Source organism: Photinus pyralis, unplaced genomic scaffold (assembly GCF_008802855.1).
Source record: "Photinus pyralis isolate 1611_PpyrPB1 unplaced genomic scaffold, Ppyr1.3 Ppyr1.4_LG8, whole genome shotgun sequence".
Classification (NCBI taxonomy): Eukaryota; Metazoa; Arthropoda; class Insecta; order Coleoptera; family Lampyridae; genus Photinus; species Photinus pyralis.
Genome location: NW_022170819.1, coordinates 2,779,207 through 2,804,223, shown reverse-complemented (window position 1 = coordinate 2,804,223; position 25,017 = coordinate 2,779,207). Strand labels below are relative to the sequence as shown.

At 37.0% G+C, this 25,017-nt stretch overlaps 1 protein-coding gene and 1 long non-coding RNA gene across 3 annotated transcripts in view; one reads left to right on the top strand and one right to left on the bottom strand.

The window, feature by feature from the left end:
• Positions 1–8,610: 8,610 nt before the first annotated feature.
• On the bottom strand, positions 8,611–10,518 carry LOC116179201. 2 transcript variants are annotated; one of them, XM_031498920.1, is made up of 6 exons: positions 10,297–10,518; positions 10,208–10,252; positions 9,933–10,161; positions 9,647–9,887; positions 9,304–9,597; positions 8,611–9,041 (listed from the first exon to the last, which is right to left on the bottom strand). In XM_031498920.1, exons 1-6 carry the CDS (start codon positions 10,450–10,452, stop codon positions 8,648–8,650), a joined length of 1,359 nt encoding a protein of 452 aa, XP_031354780.1. In that variant the 5' UTR covers positions 10,453–10,518; the 3' UTR covers positions 8,611–8,647. The 2 variants fall into 2 exon arrangements, with proteins under 2 accessions (XP_031354780.1, XP_031354781.1); XM_031498921.1 differs by lacking the exon at positions 9,304–9,597.
• A 6,689-nt stretch (positions 10,519–17,207) lies between these two features.
• The window catches only part of LOC116179846, a 73,031-nt gene continuing 65,221 nt past the window's right edge, over positions 17,208–25,017 (top strand). The window contains exon 1 of the long non-coding RNA XR_004147054.1: positions 17,208–17,399. This is a non-coding gene — a long non-coding RNA (uncharacterized LOC116179846). The remainder of the gene's footprint in view (positions 17,400–25,017) is intronic.

Here is a 25,017-nt window from a genome sequence, read left to right as displayed (position 1 = left end):
TATTAGCGTTGTAGTAATAAAATAGAATAAAAAATGTCGTGCGTACAAGACATCAGTTGTATACCGCTAATAATTCAATTCATTTCTTCAGAGGTCTCACAGTTACATAATTATTTAATTTCTTTTGTATCATACGGTCTGCTTTATGAGTAAATTGTTAGGTGTAACTAGTTGGTAAGTGTACGTTAGTTAACTTAATTAACTTTAGATTGAGTACGATGGGAATGAACTTTGTGTGAAACATCTTCAACGAAATTTAAAGCGTAGGTACTTCTCTGCTCGTGCAAAAAACCGAAGTATCCAAAGAACCTCAAGAATTTACGAATTTGACAATCAGGATAATTCGACAAAATAACGTTCAAAGCTCTTTTCGGGTAACGTCTCTAAAATCTAACTGCATTATTATTGATATTGTAACGACCAACAAAGTTATTTAAATGAAACCAACTTGGGTATAAATTAGTGTTAAAACTTTTTTCTTCTTCCATATGCAGTTATTTTGTGATTTTTCATTTGGCACTAGATCTGCCATCTGAGCCAAGAAAAATCTCGATTTGATCCTAACTACTTGAACCATAATAAACAAATTTCCGGGGAACAACGTCTAAGGATCCCCAAAACTGAAGGAGAAATAAATCAACTAAAATTTTTGTGATTGACAAGGATAATTTCCTTTTAATGACCTGATTTTCTAAAGAAATCGTAGAGGAAGGGATAAAATGCTCATAATTACTGGAAACTTTAATTTCGTACGCTAATTTTTATTTCGTTTCCTTATAAACCTAAATGGAAGTCTATTCGAGATGTACCACCCCCAATAAATTGCTCTGGTATAGTCGCATCAATAAATTCATAATAGAGGGAATTTTCGGAAGTCCTCAAGAACAGCTCCGATTTTGTTGATTATTTTTTTAAATTTTGGTTTTCACCACCCGCACGTTAGTAAGGGAGGTATTGCATTGGAGTAAAAAGTGATCTCCCACGCAAATACACCTGTTGAAGCACCAGGAATCTGAATCAAACAAAATGTAAAAAAAAAGTGTGACGTGTTACCTCATATCGTGTTATAGTTTATTCTCATTATAAAGTCCTTTTGATTCGTTTTGCGTTTTATTCAAGCTACTGTTCCAACAAAGTCAACGGAGAACATTTCAGATAATCTGTCAAAAGAGGTTCTATATAAATTTCTCGTTCTGGGTACAATCATGGGAACATTCCAAAATATTTACATTCCGCTTCCAATTAATGCGGACAAGTCAAAGAAGACAGCGTCGTTCTTCTGACAAGCTCCTGACGTTTTTAAATCATGATAAATATCGCCATGCATTTACAAAGGAATGATATTATGTACGTAAGACTGTAAAATTAACCACAGTAGGTACTGGCTTCTTGTAGTACATTATCTTCTAGTTAATTCCTGCACGTGCTGCTTATTGTAATTCAGATAAGTTATGTAGGTACGTAGCACGGTTAAGTATTTTTTAAATACATTATTCATTGCTCTCTAAGTGTTACTAAACGGCAATTTGTTAAACGTATTACGAATGGTGTCGTAAAACTCCAGCACTTTACCTTATTAACATTCGAAATTAAAAATAACCAAAAAACTTTTACTTCTTACACTAATTTACATAAAGTCAAGTGAAATATATATCCGATCGAAATCCGCCCCCGGTCTTTTTTTGCAACATTTGCATAGAAGGCACGATTCGAATTTAAGCAAGTTGATGGTATATTCGTTCTCGTTAATTATATCGGTTAGTGAATTGGTGAAATTTATCGGCGGTCAGTTTTTTAGTGACGGTTTCGGCCCAATTAATCACGCTATCTTCCAACACGTCGCGGCTGCAGCGAGCGTTCGGATTAAACGGTTCAATTTTTGGCGAAAGGATTAGTCTTGATTATTAAAAGGCACCTCCTTCGGATCGCCAAGGTAACAGGTGTATCGAATTTCAATCTGAGTCAAAATGAGTACAGTTTCGGCGCCATCGCTGTACGTTACTCTTTATGCAAGCGGAAAATTTCAATATGGCTAATCAGGGTGCATCAATATACCTTTCGCAACTCAGAGCCACAGTCCCAAAGTGTCTTACTCTGGTTCAATTTGGTAGATCAGATTATAGTTTTTTCAATAGAAAATGTTGTGTGGAGCAGTCCATCAGACTTGCAGTCCTGTTTCCAGGAATAATGAGAGGTCCTAGGAAACAACTTTTAATTTGTATATTTTGGATTTGGATTGGATAATTTTATGTAATTCTTAAATTTTCCATAATTTAAAAAATTGTTGTAAATTGTTGCTAGTTTTCGAATTCCGTGTGGAATTTTTGCTTATTAAATTTGAATGAATTCATAACTTTTGAATTTATCTAAATTTGTCGGATTTTTTGCCCAAATTCAAAATCGTCATAAAATTACATGTACCTACTGACCTTACCAGCGGGGGTGTGGGCACAATTGCGTAAATCAGGGCTTGCAGTGATCGCCACCGCGGGGTTGGAGGGTGGATGATCTGGGTGCACGCAGGTCTCAGGGTTTGTTTACAAATTTCGCTTCTGTAGGTAAAAGCATTTTTCTTGAATTTTTTAGACTTGGTAAATTGGCATTGCCAGTCTGGAAAAAGGGACACATGGGGTATCTAAGTTAACTTTTGGTGGTCGCAATAATATATGATATTTGTAACGGTTTAGTTACATTTACGGGGTTGGACACCCCTATTTTAGAAAATAAATTTTATTCACTACGGCACTGGTAGCAATTTTACTGTAACAATTACTTTTTTGCATTTTTTCCAATGGACAGTTAATTTTTTCCTTTGGAAGGGTGGCAACTGGCAACTTGGAAAATTGGATGGTGGAACACCTCAGTACCATCAGGTAAAATTTGGTTACTTCTTGAAAGTGAATTTCGACAGTTGGTTGACGAATTTGAACAAACAACAAACTGTGTATCAGGTTTCTCGCAATTTATTAGTTATAATTTGGTTTATTCACTCGACCAATGTTCCGCAGTATGGAAATGTCCAAAATTACCACCTGTTACAGAACTTGCAACTAATTCCTTGGTATGTCCCTCATTGGTTTTGGAATAAAGCTGTAAACCACGCCAAGGCAAGGAGAACAAATCATGGCCGATAGTTTTGGAACACCCTGTGAATAAAAATATTAAATTTTGTTTAATAATTGGGTCGAGCTTTTCTTCTTGGCTCGTCTGTCAGTGGAAAGGAGAACTCTAAAAAGAGTCTAAGGAGTTTATGAAGCCAATGTTATAGAACACAATCTAAAGATTTCCAGAGCATTTTAAATAATATTAGGTAGAGCACCCTTATACATTTTTAGATTTTGTATAGACTACGAACTTTTTAGAGCTATGTAAATTTTTCCTATACCGTTAGGGGCCCAGCGCTCTAACGCTGTAGGAGTAGTTTCTGGAACGCACTTAAAAGACTGGAACGCTTTACAGAGATTCGTGGGTACTTTCTAGAACATTCAAAAACTTTCCAGAGCAATCAAAAACCTCTTCTGTGTTTGCGCAAATTTATTGTATAAGCAAAGCCTTTTAAGCCACTCTTTGTAAATTTTCTCAGATCCGCCAGAGCTTTCAGGCCGTTTCCGTGGCATTTTATTACCTAACGAAAGACTGTCTAGAATTCATTATAGCTCCTAGATTTTGATGTTCTTTTGAGATCCTTCCAGACTTGGACCAAGACCGAAAAGCCATAAAAAGGACCTGAGTGTTATGTATTGTAATTGGTACCCACATCTAACCATTGCCTTTCATCGATATTTAAAGCTTTTTTGAAACACTCTAAACCTTTTGTCTAGTCCCTAGAGCTTTCAAGGCCGCCTTTTTTAAGCTCGTCTGTACCTATGAAAAGAGTCTATCAGAAAATGACTCACGAAGCTCTTGGAAAACGCTTAAGATACTCTTAAACACTTTCGCGAGCATTAGACGTATTTTCCAGAGCACCTAAAGGTTTTTGAGAATACTCGCAAGCTTTCCAAATTCGTCTACGTCTCCGGAAAGTCGCTTTTCCATAGATTTCTGGACCCCACTACTCCTTTTAGAAAACATTCTATTTTATATTCCAAGATTTTATTAAAGATTTTCCTTTTAGAAAGTTCTAGATCTCACTAGTCAATAGAATTTCTACGCCCTCTCCAGAGTCTTCTATGTTCTATAAAGAGCACTCTTGATCCTTTGCAAATCTATATAGGCTCAACTAGCTCTGGTAAGGATCCGGTAAGGGCGTGAATAGGAAGTCTTCTAAACGCCATCCAGAACTTTATACCTGTTCTTCAAATCTTTCGAAGGTGTTCCAGATCTGAATCCAGGTTCTTCTAGGAATTTTTGAAGCATCTCGGGGTTTCTACTGATCTCCGTTGCACAGCTCCCCGGTGTTGTCTAAATGTCTACCCCTCACGAATACCGGTATCTTTAGCAAAGTCCAGGGTTTTGATAGGGCGAACGTTTGTTACTTCCTCTTGTGTAATTTTCTCATTCCCAGGAAGGCGTTCCCTTGCCTTTGTGTATGCCTTACAATGGCAAATGACGTTGTGTGCTGTTTTTTCTTCCTCACCACAACCCCTGTCCCCATTTTCTGCAGGAGTTTATTAAACCGACAGTAGCCTGTGACCATCTCTATCGCAAGTTAGATCTTTTTCCTACTTAGCTTTAAGATGAAAGATGCTAATTCGCGTTTGTGGTTTCCAGAAACATCTTGGAGTGATTCTGCCCTGTACTTTCCGACCAGTCCTCTTTTGTATCGAGCGGGGATTATCGTCTTAAACAGTTTTGTAAGACAACCTGATTTAGTTATCCTCTAAATTGTCATTCTGAGGGTTTTATTTTAGAGATTAGATCAGGTGAGTGAGTGTCCCATCTTTCACGATCCCTCCTCGCCATTGACTCTCAACCGGTATGACCCTTTAAGTCTCTCTACCCTAATTACTAGGTGCACTGGTCCAAGAGGGTCTCCATAGCTGCCATAGGGGTCATTATGCCGCCGTAATTCCAAGGTAAGCACCACACCCTAGACCACACCAGTGACGCATACGTAATGACTGGCTTAATCATTTTAGTGTATATTCTTTGGACACCCCACTTCATTCAGCTTCAAGGTCACCATTGCGGTCTCTGTATAACCCCCCCCCCCTCCTCAATTTTCTTCAAGGAACCGATTCTGCCCTCTGTTCCCTTTTTAAAGAGCTCTTTGGAGCCTGGCACCTTCTGGAATTTGATCAATTTCCTCGTAGTACCTCGTTTTGCCTTTTTTATGGCCTTATTATATTCGGTGAGTGTGGTTCGGTATGGACTCCATTCCCTCGTGCCACCATGCCACTTTATTTGAGGTTCTCCCTTCTTTTGATTAATTTTTGGGTACACCTAATTTTGTCGATGTTTCCCTCTCGGAATCAAATCTTGTAAAAGTCGCCGCCTGCAGGCAATTGGTCTATCTCAGCTGCTCCTCGAACAATTGTCCAATAAAAGTATTGTTTGGGGCTGCTCACCATGTTAGTAAAGGCTTATTATTATCTCTTTTAGAGCCTCATAGCCATAGTAGTCAATTTCATCAATTATAACAAAAATTTCACTTATTTTCAATCAAAAACCACCAAACATGGCAACGACCAAACACATATTCTCCCCAATAAATACAGTTAGAGCCGAATGGCTGGCATATTTAAAATAGTCAAAAATTTTATTATGATTACAGGATATAAAAATGTCCCAACAAATAACTGAAAACGTTTATTAACGATCCATTAATATTCAAACACCATAAAGCCGTAATCTTCCATCTACAGAAACTACCAGTCATTGGCTTTTTAGTACGTTTTGCCATGTACTGGAAGCAAAAACTTTGACTTCACACAAATGTCCGTCATTTGCGCCATAAATTTGCATACCCTGCACAGACATTTAGTCCATCGATAATAATAACGGTGTCGCGATTTGATCTTCAATCGAAATTTATAACTTCGAGATTACTATTTTACGATCAAAAAACTACGAAGGCATATTTAAGTGCAATCGTTTGATTGCTTTTATATTACCTTTCGCTTTGTCAGATGTGCTGAAAAACCTTCCCCTAGGTTAATTTTAAATGCCTACGCATTAGGGCATGAATTTATAGCAATTAACCGCATCCGGAATGGAAGGATATAAATTAATGTTTAAATACCTATCACTGAATACGGCAGGATGTTTAGCGTTACGTTTTTGATTGTGAGAAAGTGAAAAGTGTGGAACAATTTCCAAATAGACAATGCTCCTTTTTTATCCGTATGCCTCCGCCACAACGCGCTATCACTTTTCCAGAGATTTGAAAGGGAAAGAATTTTGATTATATTATATATAAATAAGTGCCGCATTGGGTACTACCCCCTATATCTATATAAATAAAAATTAATGTCTGTATTTATGCATGCTAGTTTAAATGGAAGAGCGAGGTGAGGCGGCGCAGCCGCCGAAACCGAGCCTATGTAGCATCCAAAAAAAGGAGAAGGCGGTACAAGTTCGCTTTAAATAATGATAATACAAAGAATATGATATGACCTTGCTAGTTAGGATCAAGCGATCTCCAAGAACTTCTTGTGGCTCAGATAACTTGGGAGTAGTTACGATATAACGGACAGATAGACAGAGAAAGCGACTGCATTAACGGTAAATGAAAATGTATGATATGAGATCGCATAACGGCTTTGTAGCTTAGTGGTAGAGCGTTGGGCTACAAACCCGGAGATCGAGTTTTCGAACCTGGGCTGAGGTAGCAATTTTTCATCTGTGGGAGAGATGTGAATTTCCTTAGTTTCGAGCATTCTGCCCGCTACTCCGAATTAGGTTTTCCTGCAATTTTCCTAATTCGTAGGTAAATACCGGAGTAGTTTAGAACAACTTAAGATCTTCTGCGGGGGCACCTCTAAAAAGCATTATGAAGGGGTACAATAAATCAATAACTCAAAAATAAATTAATCTGAGAATTTTTGATACCTAAGAAGTTTTTGAAGCGCATGATTCCATTTTAACAACTAAACATCTTTTATTCAAAAAATGAAAAGCTGAATAATTCTCTTAAAGGGCCTTTTAATACCGTTGAAGACTTTTAAGAGACTTTAAGGGTTTTTAGAGTTTGTGGACGCGGAATGGAACGAGTAATATTAAGGGCGGCGAAGAAGGGTAGGCGTTTGTCATTATCTAGAGAACTGTCTATTAGACTATCTATGAGATTTGAAATAAAAGCGTATTTCAAATAGTGGTTTTACTGGGTTATTACAGTACGTTTTTGAACAGCATGAAGGGGTCTATTCTGTATATTGTCGTTAACAAACAATATCGTAATGGTAACGATTTGATCTTGAACGACAACTATATTCCGTATCACTGTTCTATGTTATATGTCATGCAGAATAGAGAAAGTCGTTGCAGAACGATAACCGCTGTGGAACGACATCGTTACGCGTTAGAGAATAGGCCCTTAAGTGTGTGACAATTTATCATTTTTCCACTTAACAACTTGAAATTATGTTTCATTCAAAAAATTCAAACATGAGCATGTTTCCGTTGTAGAACACGTAAAATTAGAGTTTGGGAGTCCACTTGGCAAGAAATACGATAAACATTTAAAACACTTTTCAAACCTTTTATCAACCACGTTAGATGCACTTCTCATTTTCCTTCCTCAGGGTAGTTTGTTTCAGGTGAATTTATCTGGAGTGAGTTATTTAAGCGGGCAACCATAAGATAATTTAGTGTAATTACACACTAATTTTGTAACATTTCTAGGGTTTTTTGATAAATGGTCGATTGTTCTCGTAGTAAACAAGATTAATGCAACGATCAGTTCAGGGTTGCATCTCGCATGCAAGAAAAAGGTACTAGGACCCCAACTTATTTTTCCGAAGATGTACGATGACATTTTTCTTAAGTTAATAAAGTAACGCACACACCCCACCTCTTTGTTAAGATTCTTCATCAATCAAGAATGCAGCAATGCAACGGAAACGCTCACGCGTTCGTTTCAAAGGGGGCAAGAGACAAGAACTGGTGAAATAAATCTTGAAGGACTGCGCTTAAAATAAATTAAAAATGTACTGCGAAGTAGAGAAGACAACGACTGCTGAATATCTTAGTATAACTTCTATTACCGAATTATGCAACGGTCATTAAAACGACCTTCGGTGTCCTTAAATTTTTTACGGGAATACTGCGATAATTACATAGAAAAAATACATGTGTCGCGTTTCTAAAAAAAAGGTACTGTGCTATTAAGTAATTAAAGAATAATGGCACTCGTTGGGTAATTTTAATCTGTGAACTGTCTACGATAGATAAGGCTCAACGAAATTCAGAAGTCGTGTGAGAACCGCGAGATAACAGTTTCCTGAAGGTAGCATTGTTTGCCTTAGTGTGTGATTTCCGGATAGAGAGCTCGTGAAATACGTGAGTTTTCCATTTAAAAGATTAAAAATACTCAATTTTGTTGTCTATAAACATTTAAAGATCAAGTACATGAAGTCGATTTTGGTTCTTCAAAAAACCGAATCCTTAGAGCCTTTTTTTGTAAACAATTCAGAAACTGGAAAAATCTTCTTCGATGGTAGAATAATACAATGCAATGAATTTTTTAGTGAACAAATTACATAAGCAATTAATGCGCATCCTTGAGAAACCTTTCAAATTTTTGTTGGGTTTCCTTCTGTCGAATTTCTTGGGAGATCTTCGCCAAGTCGTACACGTTTAACTCGACCGAATCGTTGGAAGCCTTAGATCCGACTCTACCCCTCGCCATACTCTTGTAAACCCTTAACGACGGACTCTTTTGAATGTTCGACGGTCTCTTCTCCTCGGAATTCAACTTCCTCATGTGAAGGTCCACAATTACCGCCAGCCTATCCACGCCAATTTTGGCGATGTTATCGTCGTCGACTTGCTCTAAGCTTGTTACCGGCAGCTTGCGTCGCTTTGGTCCGCTCGACGTGTCGTCGGCCGAAAGGACGGTGGCTCTTGACGTTTTCGGATCGTCGAGATCCAACGTTCTCCGACTGAAAACAAATAAAAGCGGCTACAAAAAGTCGTACTTATTATGCACGAAATGCGACACGCAGTAGAAACGATGTAAATTTGTCGCTTCGCATACCAATTCTGATCTGAGGATCCGTTTTCTATGAATAATCGGGGACTTGAATAGAAATTGAGTTGATTTGATGCGCTTTTGTAAATTGCTCACGTAGGTCTGGGCGACATGAGTTTAATGGTCGGTAATAACAGATTTTTTTACTGCAATCGACCTAGAGGTTTACTTACGTTAAATTTCCTATGTCACTCGCTTCGGTTTCTTCCGCACGGGCCTCAGGTCTGGACCTGCTCGAAAACCCGTCAATTGAATTGTAGCTCTTCTCGTAGAAGTAACTGCTTATCATCTCCTCCTTACTGCCCACCTCCCTATCGTACATATCACCCCAAGTACTTTGCGAGGGATTTTGTAGAACATTGCCTCTAATGTAATTTACCAGCGATTTCAAACTGAGAGCCGAAGGCGCCACCTGCAGTGGTACCGTTGCCGCTTTAAACGGTTGAGTTAAATGAAAGCACTCGCAACTGGATACAAAAATGTATGACACGGACGATTATTCCCGGTTTTACACACCTGGAAACGATCAACTGCTTTCGCAGTATCTGGAGAAAGTCCTGCATCTCCGGTTTTTGAGCGATCCCCATTAAAACGTCCCCGTCCTGCGCCTTCGTCTGAAGATCTTTCATCTTTTCTGGATTCGAAACTTGTAAGGCTTCAAGAACCGTTTGTATCAGCAGCATTATTTTATCGTTGATGATTGTTCTCTCCGCTAACCGTCCGTCCGTTATCACCTCTTTCTGCTCATTATTGACGTCTAAAAATAATTGTTGAAGAATGATACGGGAGTAAAGTGATTAACCTAAAACGTAGGTAGGTGAGAGTTTCGGACACCTGTTCGTTACGCGACGTTTTCGAGACCTCTCGATCAGTTTTTCGAGGGGTGACTGATCCTTGGACAGGAAGCTGATTGGTCTACGACTTCGAGCTGGAGGTGTCAGCGTTTCGGCACGGTGAGCCGTCAGAAGGTGCAGGCACAGGATCTTATCCACGTCCAATTCGCCATCGGTGAACAGCATGTCGTGGATATCCTGTAAGGATTCCTTATTGAAGGTTTCGAACGTTTCCAATACTCGCCTCATAGCAAACCGACGACTGCGCCTCCAAACGTCCCTTTCCCGTCTAAAATCATCACTGCGTGATCTGTATTTCAGCACTACCCTTACTTTGTCCAAATAAAAATTTAGCACCGACCGCCTCGCTTTGAACTGTTGGGCCATTGTGTCATGCATGCGTACGTCGTCCCTGCGTTCACGTTCGATCCTGTACAGCTGCGAGGTCAGTTCGGACCTTCCGCACCTATTCTTCATTTCCCAGCTCATTTTTGGCCGATCACATCATAATTTATTACACTCAAATTCGACCCCGCTGTCAAGGCGAGAACTGAAATTGATATCGGCCGCCGCGATCTTGTTAAACGACACCTATGTCGACCATTTGCCGTCTAATAGCGTAAATTTAGACGATATTTCGTAACCAATTACTCACACTGCGATGGTTTAAATATTGAGACACCAAATATTTGGACAACCCAGTTCGATGGAAATATGCAGTATTATAACGGAATTTAAGCTTTATGGTTTAATCAGAAATCGTGTTGGGTATTCGATGGAACAATAAGCAATGATTTCGGTTTTCGGAAAATCCTGAAAATGTTGCTTTTGGAGCGATGTCCAAATACTCACGGCCCCCGATTTTCATTAACAATTTCGCATTTTCAAACCGGATAGGGGTTGAATTTTTATACCTATGCATTTATTGATACAAGAGGATCCTCTATGATGATAATTAATTCGTCCGTGCAATGGCAGGAATATAGGTACCAATTTTATTGGTGAAATTTAAGGGATGATGTGTGAAAATTATGATTAAATTAAATATCGTGAACAATTTTTGATCAACCACCCTTAAAAATACAACTTGCAGTCCCTCTTACCTTTTTCGTACAAATAACGAATACGTTTACGAATTTTTTCCGCACAATGGCAGGAATGTAATGTACCTATACATTTGATTGACGAAATTTAAGGGATGATATTATGTGTAAATTATTACAGGGTGAAAACGAAAAGTTTGACTTTTTGGGATGTTATCATATCTACCCATGTAAGATAGAAAATATATAAAAACTGGCTATGTTAGATATTTTTACGTAGAATCCTGTGGATTAGTCGAAAAAACTTTTGAAATTTTTTTAATGAAACACCCTGTATATGTTAACGTCAATTTTCATTTTCCCAATTACGTTGATGTATCACTGCGCCGAACTTCGGTAGTAGGTCCGCGCACAAATCGCATGAAAATTAAATAATATAATTAGCAGAGTAAGGATTACTATTTAATTACAAGAAAAATAAATAGATTTACAATTCATTGTAAATAAATCACGTCAGCGGGTGAAAGTATTAAGTATTAATGTAAAAGCAAAAATTAAACGATATGAATGCAAAATAAATTTACTGACAGTAACAAAATGAATACGGTGAATACGGTACTTACAAACATACAAAAATCTTACATTTCGGTTAAAACACCAACGGCAAAAAGGCCGACGATTTAAATACGGCACGGGTGCAAAGGTAAATTTACGGAAAAGCTCAAAAATTACGGTACCTCACTGGAAAACATGCAAAAGGAATAAAGATCCCCTCTTTACACTTTATAAAATTCGGTCGTGCCGTAGAGGGAATGCCCAGTGTATTCGCATAAGAACGTCCAAATAATTATGCGACCTGCCTACGTCCTAAAAATCTGTAATTGACCAATTCAAATTAATTAAAGGCGCATTTTTTCAGACCACCCACGACTTAATCGGATGCTGTTTCTGCAACTCATTAATTTGAGTACTGTTAATTATACTCACTTACATGTACGAGATGAAATTCATACTTCTAATTAACCCGCATTGTCTCTTGGAATGTCTCAGGTAAAAGGTCTCTTATGAAACTAATCCCGATGTAAACCTGCATGGCGTTGCAATTTTAATGTTGGTTTTAAATTAACAGAGCAAACCAAAATCATCGAATAATTCTGGACTAAAGTTCTAAAATATTAATTTGTCCTCGTCTTCAGAATGACAAAAGCTTTCGGGCGTAACAAAGACAATTCAAATATCTTCACGGTAACGGTTGCAAAGGGCGGATTAATTTAAGTTTTTTTACGGTAACAGCGAAACACAACTCCAGAAATTAAATCACTTACCACTAACGAACAGATATCGGCAGATATCGGGTGTTCACGTACCGGATGATCATGAATATATGTACACTTCAAGGCGGAAAATAGGTGCTTCATTACATGACAACCTACGTTTTTTTTTATATTGAGATGCCATTTTTGATAATTGCCTTAGTTACCATGGATACAATAAACAAAGTAAAATCGCCATGAAGCAATAGCCTACTATTTAAAACAGTAAAAACTAAGGTTTTTTTTATTTTGGAAAATATGTAGGCTCTGATACGTCAATGTAATCACGAAAAAGAAAAAATTGAGTTCAAGATATACAGGGTGTTGCATTTAAAAAATGCCGACGTTGGGTCAAATCGCAGAAACGGTCGTCAAAAATTTTTTTGGGTACGCCACTAGATTTCAACGTAAAAATATCTAAAATAAGCAGTTTTCTCTTCTTTTTCTATCTTAGATGGCTAATAAATATGATACCTTTAAAGTCCAAAGTCAAACTTTTCGTTTTCACCCTGTATCTTAGAAACAAAACTAGCTAGATTGATTCTGTTTGTTGCATTAAAAGTTTAACGAAAAATTGGTAAAGATCGCGAAAACCGCAAATCTCTGCCTTTAAAAACAGCTTGCTATGGAAAACGAGTACATTAAAAAATTATTTCTATACAATGCCAGGATCGCATGTACGTATTTTATTAGCGAAATTTAGGGGATGATATCCGAAAATTATGATTCAATTAAATACGTGAACAATTTTTGATCCTCCACCCCTAAATTCAACACACAAAAACGAATACTTTTAAATATTATATTTATATTATACAATGCATTTGTATTGATCTATTATTCCATGGGCGTACATGAAAAATAATTTAAAAAAATTAAATATACAGTATCTTTTTTATTCGTTATTTGAAAAGAGCAACCAATTTACTGTACGCCAGCATAAAATATGCGCTTGATTAATATGTATACACAAAAATGGAGAAAATCATTGAGTTTAGGGGGCAATATGTGTACAATGACAAAATTAAACCGACCACCCCAAAAATTTGACTTGCATCTATTCGTAATAATTTTTTTCTATGAAAAACCGCGAGTATATTAAACAAAAATTTCCATATACAGCGCACGGCTAAAATATGGAATAAATTCATCTAAAAAATTCTTGCACACGTCTATCATAATTTTTTCCCTTTTGCACTTTTTGCGCTAAAGAGAAAATATACATGATACGTCAAAAAGTAGAAATTGCACAGTATTTCATTTTCAAATTCTGTGTCAAATTATACGCATAATAAAAATAATTCGAAAATGGATTTAAAAAAATACTGTTACACAAATTTGGTTAACGCCAGCATCAAAGAAACGCGTCCCTACTTACAGCGCAGATCGTAATAACCGCATTTCCGTTATCTCTTATCAGCAATAAAAACGTGCGTTAATTAAATTTCGTGCGATAATTAAACTTATATCGCAAACGACCAGATGTGTTACTTATACTTGAACACACAATTTTACGTTTGACAATTCAACTCATGTATAAAAAATCGCATAAGCCGCAGTGCAATTGTCACTTTGATAGCGGCAAAAGTTACCTGCAACTTTTCCAGCGACAAATGCACTAGTGGTTTTTTCACTTATTCATTTTCGAACCAATTATCGCATTATCCTTTCCCATATGACTAGTTTGACGTCTATCAATAATTGATTAGTTTGGTGAATTTCTTGTTCGTTAAATTGTCCTGCCGAATTACACTCGAGGTTTGTATTAAACCGAGTAAATTTGGGTTGTTGCAATTCAAATCTGTTTCCAGATTTTCATTTCCTAAACAACCCAAATTTACTCGGTAAAATACAAACCTCTTGTGCAATTATAAGTGACAATTAAATACACAAATCTAGACAATGCAATTTTTTAATTTAAAAATAGACACTGAGATAACAAATTCAAATAAAACGAACCAACTATGGGCTTATTTCGTAAATAATCCCCCAGATTTACTTAATAAATTGAAATAATACCACATACAGGGTGTCCCGTCATCATTTTTGGTGTTTAGACCGAAATACCGTGACATGGGGGATGATATGCGTAAATTATGATTCAATTAAATACGTATAAACAATTACTGATGTACCACCCTTAAATTGAACTTGCCTTCCCTCGAAACTTCTTTAAATGGAATGGACGATATGCGTTAATTATGATGAAATTATTAAAAGTGAAAAATTGTTGATGGACCACCCCTAAATCGATCTCGTAACTTTTTCGTATGAAAGTCGGTTACATTTGGAAATTATTTCGATTCAATGGCAGAAATGTAAGTAACAATTTCATTGGCGGATTTTAAGGGATGTTATGTATAAATATGGTTCGTTTAAATAAACTTGCATATCTTGTAATTTTCTCGTATGGAAAATGAATCCATTTTGGAAAATCTTTAAGAAACCAAAGGATCTGGTAGATCAGAGGAAAAAACCTAGGGTTTGTGGAAAATGGAAAATCGACATTAACTGTTCCGAAGGTCTTCATGGAATTCTCAACGATACATTCTATATTAATTTATCATTCTATCATCGATTGCCTACATTAATAAAATTAGCAATAATTCTCGAAGTTGTAGTCGCAGTTAGGTGCGATTTCATAACGCTAAAGCAGAATCATAAAACTAATAGTTTTTTGTGCTTGGATGTTCTCCAATTTGTGTAAATAAATCAAAGAACGACCAAAACTTTTACGGTGTCTTTAAATCAAAATTACGAGAGGAATTCCATAATAAAAATTTAAATACTGACCACCACAAACAAATCTTTAATTCCTATTCAATTCCAAATTTTATTTAGCACTTAATCTTTTTTAATAACCGTCCTCCGCATTAGCATTAAAGCTACCATCTCGCGTACATTAATCCTCATATATCTTCCCGAAGTGCTTCATCAAATTACTGTACCAGTCTAGCGCTGCTCACAATTTTGAAACTATAATTTATACGCATTCATCACACGCGGTACTTGACGAGCGTGTATAAAATCTATTTTAAAAACGACACCCCGCGTTAAATTTAACCCTAAAAATCCCCGCTGCGTTCTTTATGTATTAAAGCACATTAAGCGTCTTTAGTTGTCTACGAAAAAAAAAGACCAGTTCGTCATTTTATAAATATTTGGGTCCCACTTACACCTGCCCCAGCTACCTATAAAGGGTTCCTGCGGGGAGACTCAATGTATTGAAATGCAAATTTCGTATTGTTTTTATAGATAAGGGTTAGTGCACGATTAATTTATACCGCGGGTGTTGTACCTACCAATTACGATAATTGTTTACGCCGAAAAGTTTAATTGCGCCGACTTTTAAAAAAAGAGAACGACGAGGAAGTTTGTAATTAATTTTGTGCCTTCGTTACTGGCAGTGTAATGATTTGTTAGCTGTGATTTTACCACAATTAACAGTGTTTCGTGTCGTGCAATTTTGCATAATTCACGTTTTTTTGTTAGATTGTCAATATCCTTTACTCGTTTTCATTGAAAATGCGTTTTTTAATATTTTTCATGCCGTTCATCCTGCAAACGATGTTGATTAATTAGAATGTAGAAACGGGGATTTTGGCGAGATTTATTCGCATATTTTTAATTTTTTTGGTATAACTTCATTATGTAAAGTAAAAAAAAACTAATCAGAAACTGCCCAGAACATCATTTCTGATATTTTTACTAGTCTAAAAGAGGTAACCATTGAACTGCACCCAAAACCTTATAGAAAAGGTGCAATTTTATAATGATCCTACAATTGTCCTGGAGGATTTCCATAAAATTGGTCGCTACTGAAATTGAACTGATCCCTAGCGGTGCTCCCCTCCGACAAGAGTGTTGAGATGAGCTTCTAAAAGGAAAAAAAGAAATAGTTAGTGTTTGATGTCCCCCAAACTCAGTAAAGTGACCCACTCAGAGCCTCAATCTCAATTGCGGGTTTGAAATTTCGTATAGAAACAGGCTGGAAGTTCTGAAATATGCTTTGAGGAAGTTTGAATTCAGTCATCCCAACCAGTTTCCTGCGGAGGTAGGGTAGAAGACCTACCTCAGCACTCTTCCCCTCCCATTGGCTTATATTTTTTTAATGCTTTCTTGTGCTGGGATTCGTTCGCATCCGCGTTTATCTTCCATTAAATGTGAATCAGTCCGCAATTGCGGGTTCTTGATGGAGAAGTTTCAAGTCAGTTGCAATCGAAACCATTGGAGTATGGAAAAGGAAACTTTCAATTTCAATCATTACTGGAGACCAGAAGTGAACTACCTAGTGGGAACGGCAATCATAGGGGTAACGTCTCGTCTATCCTTGAATGTTTGTCAAAGGGTTAAGATCTCGACAAATTTAAGTTGATCAAGCCTTATTCTTTAAAAATCATTGTTATCCTTAAACTCAAAAAAAAGTTTTCGTAGGACATAGGGGCACTTTGAACAAGCAACCACCTACCACCCCCAACTTCAAAATTTCAAACTTGATACACGTAAATACAAAGCGTGATTTTCATTAATGCCATAAAAGACGTATGATGTTTAAATAAAAAGGTTCATTTAACAGAAAAGTAAAAGGTCATTCCTCTTTTGTTTCTTTTTGCCGCCCTAGCCGATTGCATTCGCAGGGGATGCAATCGGGATCGTTACTTTACTTGAAAATGAGGGCGCATTCTCCTGATGTTAGGTACATTAGGACCCTCAATCTCCAACGTACTTTCGTCGATCAAAATCGCTCTGGAAAATCGCACTTTTTCGCCAGGAAAGAAATTTTTCTTCCACTAAAACTACATGGGACGCCGAACTACGACGAAACCACTCGAAAAGGTGACTTCAAATCGTGACTCATTCGCGCTACCTACCTGTTGAGCTGGCGGTAAAATGAAATTTAAAGCAGTTTTACTTTGTGCTGAGTTGTGGAAGTTTGTGTGCGTGTAATTTACGTGAAAATCACGTATTTATTATTATCGCGTCGCGCTCGCCAGGATTTGGCAGTTTCTAGTGCAAAACCAAGGTGTTTTTTACCATAGGTGCGATTGTGTGTTATTTTTTACGTCGCCTTTGGAAATGGGTGAGTACCAATTTTCCCGAACCTTGAAGGGTATAAATAATGGTAGCCTGTAAAAATAACCTCCTCGTCTGTTTTCTTTTAAGATTAGTGTTAACCGCTTGCGGCTTAACTTTGAATTTGTAAAACTGTCATAAATTTTAGATTTTCAAGCAAAACAAGAACCTACCGGTACCGGTTATTTTTAAATCGCATTATAAAAGGGGGATCAACGGTCTGGAAAGTCGGTGCCTTTCTGTAAACTTGCCCAAAAGTTGTACGGGGCATTAAAATGTTGATATTGGCGATGATTATGTCATTTTCTTCGGCTCCAATTCACAATTGATAGTTTTATGGATGTACCTACTTTTGAGGTGCCTTGCGAATTTTGTTGTTAAACAAGTTCGCTATTTATGAGACCTTGTATATTTTTGTAAAATATTATTGTATTGCGCATTCCACAGCAGACACGTGATCGTTTATTTAATCTGCGCTAACAATTTTTGATAAAGTATCTCTGGGACCATCTGTTTTTACCTGTACGTCCAATTTAATGATTCACCTTTTCGTTTCGCTCATTTGGAGAAAACATTTCCGATTCCCTTCTTATCTCTAATTGATAATGGAAAGGTTTTATTTGCGGTGAAGGCCAAAATCTGTTTCAATGTTTTCATTTTATTTATCTTTCAACAAATATTCCATAAATGAGCACCAAGATTTGTTTTTAAAGGAAGTGACCTAATGTTAAATAATTTTTTTATCATGCCAGTTTGCTTTTTCTGGTTTTTTGGTGTTCGATTAATGCATTAGTTTATTTCGTTCGTGGTTCATGAATATTTATAGCAGTATTAATAAGCAAAAGAGTGGGTTCTCTACTTGTGAATTAAAAGAAACCACTGCGTTTTTTGTGCAAAAAGCTCATTTTTATGCTAATATTCGCCATATCTGCGACGGTCAAAATAAATTCGTCCAGTTCCTAAGTAAATTCGACATATTTCTATCAGTCCAAGCGCGCGTTTCTGTCACTCCCTCAAAGTGTTTAATGGAGGATGGGATATTCCGGCGGTAATAGATTTCCTTGAACTCAGGATGAGCGAATTTTTCCGGGGGGAGTACAATTTTAGACACGGAAAAAACGCTTTTTTGGAATCTTCCTACATAATCGACAACTGAGAAATTTCGTTTTTTACTCGACATTTTTTTGAAAACTATGAGAAAATCAAACCGTCTACACAAAGTTTGGGACCTCCAAATATTGGAAAGCGCCATTCGGGCTCTGCAGAGCAGGCTCAAAATCATCCTAAAAAATGTATGCTTCTAAATTTCTTAGAAGCTGATTAGACTTCTTAAAAATCTATACTTGAAGTCTTGGTAGGACCAGAAACCTTCATGGAAACTATTTAGGATTCTAAGAAAAGTTCTCTTGGAGGATGCTCACTTCCCTCAACCCTTGTACACATGCTTTTGCAGAAATTCCATACTAGCCCTAGGTTGCATTTGCTTTTTTTTAAGGACATTCGCTTTTGGGATAGTACCAACCTGAATGGGGAAACAAAAAATAACTAGGACCAGGCTGAAGTTAGATTCGTTTTTTGTTTTTTTTTTAAATCAACGGCCTTCGAAAGTAATGACAGAGAGACCTATTTTCATCCCCTTTTTGGAAAAGAGCCCTAAAACTCGACAAATTCGCCTCCGAAGTTGGCAAATTGCGCAAGTGTATGAGTGAGTGAGTTTTGCATGCGGGAGATTAGGGAGTCGTGGTGGCCCCAAGGGCTCACCAAAAGTGCCCCACAGTTCGAAAAATTCGTTTTTGTTTGGCCAATGGCGCGGTATACGAAGTTGCAATTCAAAATTAATTTATTAAAATTGAGTCAGTTTTGCACGAGGAGGATTAGGGCGCCGTGGTGGTCCAAGGGCTCACCTAGAACCCTCTACTTATCGTTTTTCCAAAAGTGTCCTACAGTTCGAAAAATTCGTTTTTGTTTGGTCAATGGTGCGGTATAAGAATAATGCAAGTTGCAGTTCAAAATTAATTTATTAAAATTGAAAAAGTTTTGCACGCGGAGGATTAAGGCGCCGTGGTGGCCCAAGGGATCACTTAAAACCCCCTACCTATCGTTTTTCCAAAAGTGCCCCAAAGTTCGAAAAATTCAGTTTTGTTTGGTCAATGGCGCGGTATACAAATAATGCAAGTTACCTCGCAAGTTACAATTCAAAATTAATTTATTAAAATTCAGTGAGTTTTGCACGCGGAGGATTAGGTCGCCGTGGTGGCTCAAGGGCTCACTTAAAACCCTCTACCTATCGTTTTTCGAAAAGGGCCCCACAGTTCGAAAAATTCGCTTATGTTTGGTCAATGGCGAGATATACGAATAATGCAAGTTACACTTCAAAATTAATTTATTAAAATTGAGTGAGATTTGCACGCGGAGGATTAGGGCCCCGTGGTGGTCCAAGGGCTCATCTAAAATCCCCTCCCTATCGTTTTTCAAAAAGTGGCCCACAGTTCGAAAAATTCGCTTTTGTTTGGTCAATGGCGCGGTATACGAATAATGCAAGTTGCAGTTCAAAATTAATTTATTAAAATTGAGTGAGTTTTGCACGCGGAGGGTTAGGGCGCCGTGGTGGCCCAAGGGCTCGCCTAACACCCCCTACCTATCGTTTTTCCAAAAGTGTCCCACAGTTCGAAAAATTCGCTTTTGTTTGATCAATGGCGCGGTATACGGATAATGCAAGTTACAATTCAAAATTAACTTACCTATTAAAATTGAGTGAGTTTTACACGCGGAGGATTAGGGCGCCGTGGTGGTCCAAAGGCTCACATAAAACCCTCTACCTGTTGTTTTTCCAAAAATGCCTCACAGTTCGAAAAATTCGCTTTTGTTTGATCAATGGCACGGGACTTATACGAATAATGCAAGTTGCAATTAAAAATTAATTTATTAAAATTGAGTGAGTTTTGCAGGCGGAGAATTAGGGGGCCGTAGTGACCCAAGGGATCACCTAAAACCCCTCCCTATCGTTTTTCCAAAAGTGCTCCACAGTTCGAAAAATTCCCTTTTGTTTGGTCAATGGCGCGGTATAAGAATAATGCAAGTTGCAGTTCAAAATTAATTTATTAAAATTGAGTGGGTTTTGCACGCGGAGGATTAGGGCGCCGTGATGGCCCAAGGGCTCACCTAACACCCCCTACCTATCGTTTTTCCAAAAATGCCCTACAGTTCGAAAAATTCGCTTTTCTTTGGTCAATGGCGCGGTCTCGGGCGCGGTATACGAATAATGCATGTTACAATTAAAAATTAATTTATTAAAATTGAGTGAGTTTTGCACGCGGAGGATCAGGGCGCCGTGATGGTCCAAGGGCTCACCTAAAACCCCCTCCCTATCGTTTTTCAAAAAGTGCCCCACAGTTCGAAAAATTTGCTTTTGTTTGGTAAATGGCGCGGTATACGAATAATGCAAGTTGCAGTTCAAAATTAATTTATTAAAATTGAGTGAGTTTTACATGCGGAGGATTAGGGCACCGTGGTGGCCCATGGGCTCACCTAACACTCTCTATCTATCGTTTTTCCAAAAGTGATCCACAGTTCGAAAAATTCGCTTTTGTTTGGTCAATGGCGCGGTATACGAATAATGCAAGTGGCAATTCAAAATTAATTTATTAAAATTGAGTGAGTTTTGCACGGGGAGGAGTAGGGCGCCGTGGTGGCCCAAGGGCTCACCTATAACCCCCTATCTGTCTGTACAGTATAAGCATTTTGGGTGCGTCGAGGAGTGCGTTTTTCCAACTCCCTTGCGATATCGAAGCTTTCCCGCAAGATTAAAGAGGATTATGTAATTTAAATGAGTGCATCTCTGTGAGAATGCGGGGATCCCTACGCAAATTATTTTTGAAAAATGATCCCATTACAACTAAATAAAAAAATCAAAAAACCTTTTTGAGAATTTACACGCTGCCGAGGTTGTTGATTTCCAAAATAGGTACGAGCAAATTGGTTTGCGGAGGTTTCGGGTTAAAATTAAGGAATTATTGAAAAATGAGAACTTTAATAACGAAAGAACAGTAGGTAGGTAACTTTTTGAATTGGATGACACAGGATACTAAACTTTTCCCCCCGCTTTTCCCAATATTGGTACCAAACTGTGAAATTGTTCTAAAATTTGTATTTCTCGGTTGGACATTTGTAAAATCTAACTACAGATTTGCAAGTAGAAAACTGTCTATTATGGACTTATGGACGGAGGAAAAGCAGGTCTCATTTACAGTTAATCGGGGGGGAAATCTCATAGAATTTCGTACACCAAACATCCACGGGCTATACTTGGCCATCCTCAGATTTTCATGGATATTCTTGGATCTCTATGGATATCCTTGGAACCGATTTTCCAAGAGACTTTGATTACGCTTTGTAATTTCAAAAAATTGCATACTTCTTTTTTGCAAGTACTCTATCACAACAACACAACAAATAAAAATTATTTAGCTATAGGTACTCGAATATCTTTTTCCAATATCACACAGTCTTTGAGTTATAGTCCAAGGTTGAACACGACAGTGCAAGTATTGTTGTATGTTTAATTTCAAAAAGTACAACTTTGCGCTAGAACTCGGAAACTGTTCCGTGTGGGAAAAGGATAAAATTCTATTATACTTTGATTCTATGCTTTTTCGATATTTTTCGTACAGTTTTCATGCGTATTTTCAATGTGACACTAATGGCGGACTTTTTTTAATAATTGACACGTTGCTATGTCAAATCGATCAAAACGGCCAAACGCAATCCACGTGTCTGGGAAAAGTAGGTGGAGAATTTGAAAATATCCCTTGGCAAATTAGTACATCGTGTTCAATATACAGGGTGGCAATTTGAAAACTTACCACCCCCCCATGTTTCCCTTGGCTACCCGCGAACATCCACCGATATCTGCGGAAATCATTGGATATTTGTACGCTGGATATCTCCCCCTATTCCCTATCTATTATGGAAATCAAATTGATGTGGATGAAACTCCGCCGACCGACGACAAATGCTTTGTAAATCCTCTTAGCCTCCCCTGTTCTGTTTCTACCTTTAGACACAACTAACGATTGTTCAACTTCAAAATAAAATCTAAATCAAAGAAAATCTCATAATTCCAGATGGTCCCTCTCAAAGCATCATTCCTGTAATGAGACCTTTAAAAAAAACGTGCAAGAACTGCTGATCAAGAACAACTTTTGCGACAAAATTTGATTTTTATGTGACTTTTTCATGCGAATTATTCAAAATGCTGTAAGAAGAGCGAAAGGTCTGCCATTTTACACTTACAATTTCTTAATTCATTTCACTTTTTACGAGAAAAAACCAATGCCTACAAGTACAAACGATTGCTAAATCGAGCAATTGTAAACTAATGTTTAATGTACTATTGACCATTACGCTCGCATTAAAAGCCACTAAAACTTTCAAACAGATTATAGAAGTCATTATATGATACACATACGGCTTCCATTCGGCATCTGCTACGCGTTAGATACATGAGAAATTCGGAACAAAAACGACGCCTTTTATAATTATTTCCTTATACAGTTCATTAAGCGACATTTTTTTCCTAATTTCACTAAGAAAACGGCATTGCTCATTGTATAAAGTTTCACTTTAATTGTTTCTCGATACATAACCGTATATATGACTTTTTATCATTTTAATTATAAAGCATTTGAAGTGTGAAAGTTTTCCTTCACTTTCTACTGGATTCTGTGTTATTAATAGGAATTTGGGAAAAAAATGCTTTAAGGAAATTTGTATGGGCGAGCCCGGTTTCCCTTCACCTTCTTTAATTAAATTAAGCGTGCAGGTGCGTGTAACTGGGAGCATTCATAAGTAATTTGTTACCTAATTAGTCGACCTTCGTCGCTATTTATGTAATGCGTGAAATATGATTGTAAAATCTAGTGATCTCATTTTATAGGTGTTATTTGAAATATCGACGTGTTCCCAATTGTTTTTACCGAGGGGTGGGACACTCCTTACATAGGTGTACTCGTGTATTAAATATATTTAATAAATACATTTAAATCCAATAAGTAAGTTAAATCCCCTTAAATGCACTTAAATTCATGAATTCCGTTCGATACTATTGATTCTATTCCTTGCAATTTTTGGGTTAAAAGGTAAGAGAGACACGGAAAAATGTTTATTACATAAGTACTTGCTGACTAAGCTGCCGTTTTCCAAATTAGTATACGGGATCAGCAACAACATTCAAAAAGATTAAAAAAGGAATTACAAAAATGTTGAATTTCTGAATTTTTTTTTAATTTTTTGAATTATTTTGAACCAATATTGAATTTTGTTTAATTTCTTTACTGTATAATTTGGGGAAGCGAATTTAATATGCTTTTTAAAATAGTTTTACCACAAAAATGAGATTAGGTGCGATAACTTTTTTACCTGGTCCCATATACTTATTTTGAGAACGGCAGATTATTCAACAATCAAAAACAAAGTTTCGTAATAAACATTTTTCTGTATATCTTTGAACTAAGGAAATATAGGGTCATCATGAAATTGGCAGTTTTTTTAATTCCTCCTCGATTTCCTGATTTCCTCCCGCATGTCTTAAGGGAGCGAAAATTTTAAAGTTTTGATTTTACCAAGTTTGACCTAAAAATGGCAAATAACATCCTATATTACTTATATAAAGCAAAAATTCTGTAATTTTTAGTGCTGTCAAAAAAAGTGTCTAATATAGACGTCATGTGCTCTTTTTGGATCAAACCTCGAGTCAAACTTAAAAATGGCACTATCAAAATTTGAAAATATTTGCTCGCTTAAGAGGGAAAATTAAAAATTGTCAATGATGATAGCACTACAAAGTTTAAAAAAATGGAGACAGCAACTATCTCAATTACAAGAACTGAAGATAGATTCCTCGTTCCTCCTATCGTCTCATACATTACTGTAACGGGAGTGTCAGTATTAAAAAAGGAAGAAGGAAGAAGAAATAAGTACAGATGACATGAAGAAATGTATAATATCACAAAGCCTTGTCATAACAAAACGAGTCCATCATATTATTGTTAATTTATTACTGGTCCTGCCCCGAGATAAAAATTGCTTGAAAATTACGAAAAAAAATCATGCCCTAAGGTACATCTTAACGAATTTGTCTAGCAATTTGCGTACGCATGCAAATTGATTACAATTACTACGGCAGTAAGCTGCACGTGTAAGACGCAATAAAAAATTTTTACAACAAAACCAATAAAATTATATTTTCCAGCAACATAATTTTTAAACAGAATTGCCAATATGCTAATACCCAGATAATGGGTATTGTAAAATAATTCTCTGTCCATTTATTATGGCTTAAGCATTCCTAGTTGCCGTTCAAAGGTGGAGTTACTTCTTTCAATTTGTCAGTTCACGAGTTCAAGATTGATTTTCTAAGTGGGTTTAGTAAATTCGCCGGAAATTATCACGCTCCGATTTTGACACTTGTCGGACTTGCGGCAACGTGAAAAAAATGAGAAAGTAGTATTAGTGCACTGATTACTTATTCGCATAAAGGACGTGGGAAAATTAATAAAAATAAAAGTTATACGTAACCAAGTCTTTGGCGAGTCTAAATCTTGGGGAGAAATTTTTGAAAAGACTTC